This window comes from Dermacentor andersoni, chromosome 2 (assembly GCF_023375885.2).
Source record: "Dermacentor andersoni chromosome 2, qqDerAnde1_hic_scaffold, whole genome shotgun sequence".
In the NCBI taxonomy this organism is placed as follows: Eukaryota; Metazoa; Arthropoda; class Arachnida; order Ixodida; family Ixodidae; genus Dermacentor; species Dermacentor andersoni.
Window position 1 is genome coordinate 118,959,392 of NC_092815.1, and position 10,734 is coordinate 118,970,125.

The window sequence follows — 10,734 nt, forward strand, 5'->3', positions numbered from 1 at the left end:
TGTGGGTACGCGCCAGCGTACGCCCTTCTTTTTACGGATCCGAGAGCTTGTCATTAAGATTCACCGTCACAGAAGACGCGGTAGCATGGTGCCGATACGATAAATGTTTTTTACTACCTCGAAATACGCTTTGTAGCACTTGCTCCGTCGGGCAACACCCACTATATCAGAAGGCGAGAGTGTGATGGATTGAAAGAGATCAGAAAAAAAAAGCACTGTCCTCAGGTTGGGGCCGCATGCGACGGTTGGGCTATCAAGAAAGAAACGGAAAGAACATCATTCTTGAACTGTAGAGCTTCACATGAGAAGCCTAGCTAGTGCGACCTAGATCCCATACATCCTCTCTTCTTACGCAAGTCAAGTTGCCGTTCCTTTTTTATATATTTATTATCTCTCTCTCTGTCTTGTGCTCCTAGGACGTCATAACCTGCCATCAGCTCCACTTGCTGTTCGCGGTGGTCATTTCACGAAGAAAGCGATCTCTGTCCCAGTTGATGAAAACCATACCTTCAAAACGAGAAATTTAAATCGTACCACCCGCGTCGGCATTTAACATTTCTCTTTACAAGTTTCTCAATAAACTTTTTTGCGCACTTCGGGTCTCCACTTACTGCTTATATGACATTTGTTCATCTAGAAACCCTGCATGGTACACGTCTGGGCGAAGAAGACGAAAATGTATATATAGTACGCTTCGCTTTTCTTGCGTGAATTCTATAACTCTCTCGGGTAGAGGTCAACCATAGCGACTTGAGCGCTGATTCGCGCGGCATCGCTGCGCTATGATTGAAAAAAAAAAGAAAAAAAGCTAAATTATTAAATACACCGCGATGGCTTCTTCTATATCTTATCCCGCGCACTGCCGGCGCGTGAACTTCTTTTCTTCCGCCGAGAGGCTGTCCAGAAGCGTTGCTCGCCCCGTTGCAACCAGTTCAAGCTTCTCCATGGAGCGCCGCTAGTCTTAGTAAGTGACCGTTTCTTCGCTCTCTCTTTTCCCTGTCAGCGTTCGCTCGAAGAACTTGCAGCTTCCCACTGTGTTTCTTGGGCGCATATACCGTGTCGGAGACTGAAATAAGCAGGTTTTGCATCTCCGCGCGCTGCTCAATCTTACCGGGAAAGCAGGAGCTAAGCTCATGCTATAGGCTTGACGTAAACCTATGCGTTCAGACGTATGGATCACGCTCTCAGGGGCGTTTTTAGACGTTAAAACGTTCCTTCTCGAGCCTACTTCATTGTACGTTTTTTTTTTTTTCGTGCGTGAGAGCTGTTTGTCGTTGGCCTGTCGCCTTCGCTATAGTCACTATTGGCCAGTACTCGTTCTTGCAAACTGATGCAGTGTAAAAACGACTTTGTAGATATGGGCTCTGGCTTCCATTGAATGTTAAACGAATTTAGTTGAACGCTAACGCTTAATGATTTTTTCAGTCGCGTTCACGCCTTCTCAACACCTTCAGATCATTGGGATATTCAATATGCTTGGCTAGAAACGTGAACATCTTATTGCAGCTCTCGCTAGAGCCGCGTTAACGAATTAGTGCGAAGCCAAACGCATTTCTCTGTTGGACACATTCTGTGTTTCGTGGGGAAGTCGACGCGTCTCTTTGACACTGAATCATGAACACGCTGTGATCGGTAGCCGCTCGAACAAGCGTTCTATGTGCCGGTGATTAGAATTAAGATTGTCGATCTGGGCATGCACCGTGCAGCGCGAACTGAACGCGCCGACACCCCGTTGAAATATTCGGACACCCCGTTGAAAATATTCGGGAAGTTGAATTGTACGGTTTTACTTACTCAATTCTGCACATCCATGCTGTTCATAATTGACGCCATGGATAGTGGGAGTCTTCGGGTTTATTTTTACCTCGTGGTTCTTTTTCGCATTCTGCCTCCATCGCATTCTGGTGCACCCAACCCATGACGTTGTGCTCATAAAGAGAACACCGTATACAGACATGCACTAAGAGAGCGCAGCGGGCTGGTAACGCGTCGCAAGTATACGTTCTAAGTATAGTTGTGTCTTTAGAAAGCTCCTGCATTAACAACCCACTAAGTTGGTTTCCATAAGATAAGCTCTGTTTAAGACTGTTCGTGTGCCCTATGCCCTCCCTATGCACTTTTGTCGTTGGTTCATACAAATGGTTAAACGATAAGCGGTTTCACCTCGGATCCAACCATGTGCCGCTTTGCGATTCGTGTTGCTGGCTCCACACCGTCTTTTTGGCATTTATTGTCAGTGTGGCGCGCCAGGACCTTCCCCGCTAAGGCTTCATGCTTGATCAAGTTTGCTGGGGTAGCTCTCCGGTGTGGACACTTGAACCCTAACTTTCTCCCGTCTGAGAAGATATGCACTCTGTATAGGAAGAAGCTATAAGAAGTGAACACACTGCGCGGGCACGCTACCCCTGCGAACAGCTTTGCATAATTTACACCACTATAACGTTGCGTTGATTTCGAACTCGAGAATTGCATCACCATTGAATAATGAGAAGAGGCCTAGGTCTATTACACATAAGCACCCGGAAAAGGGGACGGGAATATGGCGCCGCGGTAGTTCAAGTGGTAAGCTAGAGTATCGCACGCGTAATGCGAAGACTGGGGTTCGTATCCCACATGGCCAGTTATTTTTTTATGCGTCCACTTTCGTTCCCTTTATTTATCATTTCCACATTTCTATTAAAACAACTAATACACCGCATGCTTTCCTTGGTGTCGTTATCTGTTAACTCATTATTAATTCTCACCATTAATTAGGCCTTTGTATCGTCTGCTTCTGCAGCGCGTTATTAAACAGACTAGATGCGATTCAAGCAACAGTGGTGTATATATAAGCCGCTGCGGTTGCCATTGCTGAGTGTTTTAACATTTTATTGCACGTTAGTCTGAACGTCGAGTTCGGACGAGGATGTTCATATATGAGGTGAGAGAAGTACATGCGTGCTGCAATGAAAAGATGCGCCCTCCGGTGGCAGACAGCGTGATGTTGCAGGTCACAGCGATGTACATAACCTACCGCATGATTATGTTAAGACTTGCCTAAGGCCTCCATAATGCCAGGATTCCTAGTTTTTGCTCGAATCCATTCATTATCATCCACCGCTCATTGTTGGTCGATAACGGTGATAATGGGGGTGGATCGCCACTGGGATAACTCACAAAACGCAACAGGGAGTAGCATTGCAACAAAATAAAATAGTAATATCCCAGCCCAGGCCTCGGAAACGCACCAAGGCACATATTCGCAAAAACGTTCTTGCGCAAGGATCGTTCGTAAACAGATTCTAGCCAATCTTAACGTTCATATCATTAGCGAAAGCGGCCGGCCAATTCCAAACAGCATTTACGAAAGGAAAGCTTTGTGAATTTGAATACAAAGCCCCTATACACATAAAAAAGAAGACTTAGGTTGGAACAGTTCGTAAGCGAAAAGTCCAACCAATGGTCGGGCTGGCATATTCTTCAGAAAAACGGCCGGGTAATGGCAAAGAGCACTCGCGAAACAAAAGTTTCGTGCATTCGCCCCCAGATTCACCGAGCGGCATTTGCCGTTTGCTCGAATCTAACGGAACATGCTCCGCTCAACTCAATCGTTCTGCCTGCGCAGGCGACGGGGACGTGTGGCGCTCTCACCGCGATGGCCACCCGCCAGCGTCACACTGCCACTGCCGGCCCCGGCAGACGTAATCAACACTCACAGAATCTGCGCCAGAGAGAGAACCAACGCTCGCGACGCACACCACCGCACGGGAGCAATGACGAGTACGAGCGCCGCTACGACAGGGACGGGGCCGACGACAGTTTCGACGGGAACGTGATGCCGTGGCCGGGCATAGTGCCGCCGCCGTTCCTCTATCTGCCACCTCCCATGGTTGGCTTCCCTGAGCTGATGTCTCCGTTCAGCCCCTACGGCTCCATCGTCGACGAAAACACGGACATCTTGGACGCCTACTACGCGGCCGAGTACGCGGGCGCGGGCGCTTTCGACTTGCAGGACGAACCTGTCCTTTACGATTACGACGTTGACGTACAGCAGCAACTGGACTACGCTCGGTTCCTGCACGCTTCGATGGCGCGAGGACTCGACCTTGGTGAGAGAGCGGAGGAAGAAGACAGCGGCACGGGCGAGCCGCACCCTGGCGTTGCCGACGGGGACGACTCGCCGCGCCACGTTATGAGCAGAGGCGGCTGCGGCGACGCCCAGGAGGACCCGGAGCCCGTCTTCCAAGAACCGTGGGAAGAACTTCCGGACGACTACTATGGTCCCGTGGTGACCAGCTACGGCACCGTGTCCGTGATTCTGCAAGATTCCATACGCGTCGACATCGCGACGGACGGCTCCGTGCGGGTCGTCAACTTCGCCATGCACTGCACGGCGGCGATCAACTCCTCGGGCGACTCGAGCTGCGTGTGCCACCCGTGCGGTCGCGTGCTTCAGGAGGGCGAAAACGTGGACATGGTCTCGGGCACCAGGTTGGCCAAGGTCTCCGGCCGCGGAGTGACGTTCACGGCGCTCAACCATGGGCTCGTCTATCTGGTCGACGCTTCGGGTACCAAGTCGACCACCGAGCGATTCCGGAACCTCTTCTACGACCTCCCGCTGAGCGTGTTCCACTCCAACCAGGAACAGGGTACCGAGCGCTTCCGCGAGTGTTTCCGCCTGGTAAGAGAGGCGAGGCAGAGAAGCACACGAAACGGCGATGAAATCTGGCTGGTCGGTAGCGTCCGCATCAAGCAGACGCCGTGGGGAGACGTCCAGGTGTCACGTGACTCGGGCAGGCGGGTCGTCTGGACCTCGCCCACTGCCGGAACCATCTCGGTGGCCACACCGCTCGTGAAAATCGCCTTGAGCGTCGACCCCTCTAGATTCTTTTTCGTGAAGATGGGACAAAAGAAAATCAGCGCCAGTGCAGAGGCGTTCACGGTGAGAAATGGCAGCCAGAGCGCCGGCTTCGACAATCAGGGCCGTGTCACTCTACCATGACAGCTCTTTGTCGGACCCTAAGCTCTGAAAAAAAAAAAAAAGACTGAACATTTCTCCTGGACAGGCTTCATGAAATTCAAAAAAAAAAAAAAACTTTTCCTTGTTTGTTCAAAGTGGACAGACAGCTCAAAGCTCAAAGTGGACGAACTGTGATGAAGCTCGCATCATTTTCACGTACAGTCATACTGTACTTCTGACAGCTATAGGGACCCTGAGCAAGGAAGACAAAAAGTCGACTATGATTTGAAAGTGAGGTCGCCGCCCATTTCATCCAAGACATTAAGACCATCGCACCACATGTCATCAGTGTGCTTAACGACAGTGATTGCTTAATTGGCGATGACATCGACGCTATTTGACTACTAGCAATCAAGAAAATTTTGAGAAGGTCTTTAAGGACATGCAGGATTGCGCTGGAAGCCAAGGCAGAGCCGGAAGTCGCGTGACGCTGCGCGGGGGAATTCCTGACACATCGCGGCTTGTATGGCGGGGTTGCCTGAGTAGTCTTGGTAGCCCGAGTAAGGTGGACAGCTCCATTACTCGATTAAATTGCAAACTGCTTTGAACCGTGCACCCTCAGTCGATCACCGCTCACTGAGCAAGTGATACCAATAAAGGGCGCCACGCCCTCTTCTCATCAGATACAGAGCACAGAGCAGTGCTACTTTTGTTGCAGCTGTCAATAAGGTGAAGTGCTCTCGATCGATGCTTGTAAAAATGTTGACGCAAATGTAGCACAACTGCGCGACACAACTGCTTTAGCGCGAGAAGGTTCGCCAGTAAATAGCGAGGAACTCTGTTCAGTTAATTTCCCAACTCCTTTCAAAAGTCAAGTACTTGTGTACGGAAGACGTATCAGTAACTTTCTGGCATTCAGCAGCAACTATACAGTTTTAATTTCTGAAGCCGGAAAGTCTCAGAGTGTAGAGAAATACATTTTAAATTGGAATTAAAGCAGTTCGGTACTTAAGTGCGTAACTCGATATACTGCTTCGATGCAGTAACGAAAGAAAATCGCGCAAGAGAGTTGAATTTTTTTACTGCACGATAAATAAATAAATAAATAAATAAATAAATAAATAAATAAATAAGCACTATGGCGCGCTCCTCGTTACCAACGGCAACCAACGTCCTAGTAGGTAAAATGTTATAGGCTATGCTTTAAAGAAGCAGCACGAACTTTTTCTTGTGCGTAGCGCTTAGTATGTGGCACTGTATCGGTAATCTAGGGAAGTGGGACTGCTGCTGACCCAGCCTGCTTGCACGGGTATTATTTTTCTGACTGCAAACTTCGATCTGACATCTTTACACTTACTATCTCTTTGGAGCAGAAAATTCTGGAGAAGACTAGAGATGCAAGTGACACTCAAGGTACCAATTAAGCTGTCGTGTTTCACAACTAAATTTTTATTTGCACAGGCTTGCTTTAGCGCTCTGTTCGTTATGTCTGTTTTGCAATAATAATGAAACAATAGGTCCCTTTTTTGTGTCGGAGCTTCTCCTTCCCGAAGTAGAGGGCGTTGGAAGTTCCACTGTCTCAGCTTGGCGTGTCACTGAATCTTCCAGCTAGACAGAGAAAAATCTCTACAATTAAATACAAGGAATCTAGCCGGCGTATAGTGTGTAGCCGGCGTATAGTATGCATATAGAATGCCCTACATGCTACTCTGCATAGGGACGGGAACAGAGACAGAAATTCCCTAGGAGGCGAATGGCGGGAAAAGAAAGGCGAAAGCGCGTGAACATGGAACCACCTTTCCGCTTCTATCGCCGCCATCACCGACATCGACAGCTTCAAGACTGCCATTCATGAAGCCTTTTGCTGAGATGTTTTTCTTTACTTGTTATAACTGTATTTTTTCTCTCTTTTACTGTGCAAATATTTATATTTACCAGTCCCTCCTGTAATGCCCTCGGGCCTTGGAAGTATGCTAAATAAATAAATGAATAAATAAATAAATAAATAAATAAATAAATAAATAAATAAATAAATAAATAAATAAATAAATCATGATACGTGGCAAATATAGGTGTGGCAAATATGATGGCCTTGACATCATATGTCAACATCATATTCAAGCCATTGACATATAAGTCAATGTCCTGAAGGAATAAGAAGATAAAATTTAAAGGGTATGTTTTTGTAGTGTTATCCTTTGGAATATTCATACTGTGGCACACGTACAGGAAGATATGTGATGCCATATAAAACTTCATTAGCCACTTCCGTTGACTGAATTGCTAACATTACTGTTGTACTTTGTATTTATTTTTCTGTTTGAGTAGCCGCTTTTTGTTCCAGGGAAATTGTATCAGTCATGTTTGACTGTTCAATGACACCCTCTATTTCCTGCTGTTCATTTCATTTGTAGAAGTTTAAATGTCTATTCAAGTAATGGTTTTCGGTATGCGCCACTCTATCTTGGTTAATCCCCCTTAGTAGGTACGTGCAATAGTTCGAGGCCTTCATCATCATCATCATTTGAGCCTATAAGGGTGTGTCCTTTTTTTTCTAAATTGTTTTACCACCTGGTTGGTGGCCTATTCCCCCACAGTGGATTTGTACGATTGAATAAGGAAGGCATCAACAACATCATCATCGTCGTCATCGTCGTTGTCGTCGTCGTTCTCGTCGTCGTCTGCTACGCAAGCCGTTTGTGTACGCGAGCAAAGTCGTACTAGCTGAAGACTTTCCTAGAACATCGCCAAGCCTGGTAAGTGCCGCTCGAATTGGACACAATTACCTTGTCACCGTACGTATCAGGAAGAGAGCGTCACTTCTCTGCGTTGGGTCCATTAAATCGACGCCAGGACCAGAAGTTTCTCCCACTTGCGTTACGCGCCCTTCCTCATGTGACGAGGTTCGCGAAGCCTAGCCAACTCTCGGCATTTAACGCGGCACAACTCAGAAATGCCCATCCGGAAGTTGACGTCGTTTGCCGCGTTCGCCATTCAACACAATTTGGCAGGATGATAACGCTGAATCATTAGACAGGAGTGAAACTTTATGCCTCTTACGTCATATTTGCGATAAAGCCAGGTGCATAACCCGTATCTTGCCCTCTTATGTTCCGTCTTGAAACTGGCCGAGTTTGAGTCCTCTAACTAATTACGAAAGTTAACTATAGAACTTGGCAATTGATTCTAAATGGTTTAACCTTGAATTTTGTTGTCAGATGTCCACCCCACTTCGGGTTTGTAAAGTACTAAAATCACGTAGTATAGCTGAAAATAAGAAATGAAACGGCAGCTAGTGTATAGACCAAAATAATCGGAAACACTAAAATTTGGTTAATGGAAGCACCTCTGCGCATCAATTAATTCAAACTTTTTCTAACTTCCCAAGGCTTCCAAAGCTTTAAATAGCTTTGCAATGGTGTCTACGTTGCGATTGCAAATTATTTCCATCTCGTGCTTGGTGACGGCGTGCAGGGATAGCTAAATATTATATATATATATATATATATATATATATATATATATATATATATATATATATATATATATATATATATTAAGAAGTATATATATAATTATAAGTATATATATATATAATTAAGAAGTATATATATATATATATATATATATATTATAAAATTAAAGAAATGATGAATAAATGGAAATTGAAAGTTCATGAAAAAGCAACAGACCGCAGGTGGGATACGTACCTATGTCTTCGCATTACGCGTGCGATGGTCTTCTACCAATTCAGCTACCGCAGCGTCATTTTCCCATCTGCTTTCTGGAGTATATATCGTTATCCACTAGAACTAACTCTGAGAGTGTTAGCCAGCGCCAGCATTTACGGGGCCTTGGCGGCGGACGTGAAACATCCTTTCTGCTGCAGGCGTTCGCGTATAATAAGCCACGCATGCTGCCTGAATGCATCAAAGCTGCCAGATTCTATACCACCCACCCCATGTGTATATATATATATATATATATATATATATATATATATATATATATATATATATATATATATATATATATATATATATATATATATATATATATATATATATATATATATATATATATATATATATATATATATATATATATATATATATTGTTGCCTCTATTAATTGGCCAGTTTAACCATCGAGAAACGAGAGATGCATCAAAATTTTAAAAGACGTATGCGCGAAAGACAAAGATAGCAGGACAAGAATGGGGGGTGTCATACAGAACAAAGGGGGTCTGTAGGCACCGTAACAAATAGTCGTGATCTTGTTGGCGTGAAATTTATAGAACAAAACATTGCTTCTCATGAGATGGAAAGGAATTCGTGATATTCCTTTCGGTTGTCTCTGCGTGTAGGCGAAGGGAACCTGCTGGGAGAACGAAGCCGTGGATACCCACACCTACAGATCACACCCCCAACCGGCCGTACAAGCCATCAAATGCAGCAGCTACATCAACTCACGCAGAGTTAACCTGCACGTGAAGCCCGTGAAATGGTGGCACACAGCGAAGGGGGAAAACACGGCCACGTGAATGGGGATAGTGATGAAGTTTCCGGCGGGAGTTCCACTGCAGTGTGTCATGCCGTACCAGAGACCTTCTACATTTGGGGCTTCCCTGAGTTGTAGTTTGTATTTGGCACTCACTGCCGCTGCTCTTTTGCCGAAGGCCACGGCACCTTCATGGATGACGTGCACTACACTCATTACGGCGATCTTGAGCCACCAGCTGGATTTCTGCCGTAAAACTACGCTTACATCGCTACAACTACGCTACGCTTACAACTACGCTTACAACTACGCTCAGCAGCTAGTGCGTCACCGTTTCATGGTGCCCTCTGGAATGACGTGCCTTGGACTGACGTGCCAATGTCCGGTACGACGCACCGCCGCCGCACGTGAAGAACACCCAGTGAGCCGGCCACTTGCCGCTGTGCCCAGGGACTACCAAGCACTGACTGTGGTATGAAGAAATCCACGACATCCACCACACGTGCGAGGTAACAACCCGCGGCGCGGTGTCCGTAATCTCCCATCTCGACAACATCTCCGTGAGGTGCACAATGCAACCGGTTAACTCCACAAATCACCGCATGATTGGAACGAATGTCCGGGGCGACCGCACTAGCGTGCGTCACGAATGCGGCCGTGATCAGCACCGGGTCGTCAACGCGTACGTCGACATCGGACACCGCCTGGACGGGATCTCCGATCACGGAGTGGCCTCCACGGCTCCCAACCGCTGGCTGATTCACCCTAGTGGACGCGCGAATGTCCAAGGTCGCTCACCGAGCGGTTCCACAATCTTCGCTACAAACTGCGCTTGGACACCGGGCACCGTTCTCTGCAGCGGTCTGAGCCAGACGAAGCAGGTCGACACGCGAGGGTGCTAGACGGCCCGGCTGGTCAGCGGCGGCGCATTCAGCGCACACTGCAAATTTCCTATTAGGTGTCCATAGTGATTGCAGAAGGTGCGCAATGCAGCCGGCAGCGCAGCTTTTTCAGAACGCCATTGGCTGCCACGCCTTTCTTCAATGTAATCACCGAGCCTGATGCAGTCAAGCTTTTATTCGTCAGATTGGGCCAGACAAACATTGCACTGTACACGGCATCAACTTGGATAGCGGCAGCCGAAGGTCGGATTAGAATTAGAACAACAGCTTTCCGGTCCGGAAGGATTTGGTTTTCGCACCTGAAAGCATCAGCTGGCCAATAAGATACGTCGTAGTATAGGGCTGCGGATTAATTTAAAATACCTAGGGTTCTTTTATACTAAAAAGTTCCTAT

At 46.9% G+C, this 10,734-nt stretch overlaps 1 protein-coding gene across 1 annotated transcript; it reads left to right on the forward strand.

The window, feature by feature from the left end:
- The first annotated feature begins 545 nt into the window (after nt 1–545).
- On the forward strand, nt 546–5,621 carry LOC126541269 (uncharacterized). Its single transcript, XM_050187971.3, has 2 exons — nt 546–964; nt 3,605–5,621. The coding sequence occupies exon 2, from the start codon at nt 3,635–3,637 to the stop codon at nt 4,979–4,981; it is 1,347 nt and encodes a 448-aa protein (XP_050043928.1). The 5' UTR covers nt 546–964; nt 3,605–3,634; the 3' UTR covers nt 4,982–5,621.
- Nucleotides 5,622–10,734: the final 5,113 nt, after the last annotated feature.

Excerpts from the sequence above, each read along its gene's own strand:
- LOC126541269 (XM_050187971.3), top strand. The coding sequence starts at position 3,635 with ATGGCCACCCGCCAGCGTCACACTGCCACTGCCGGCCCCGGCAGACGT.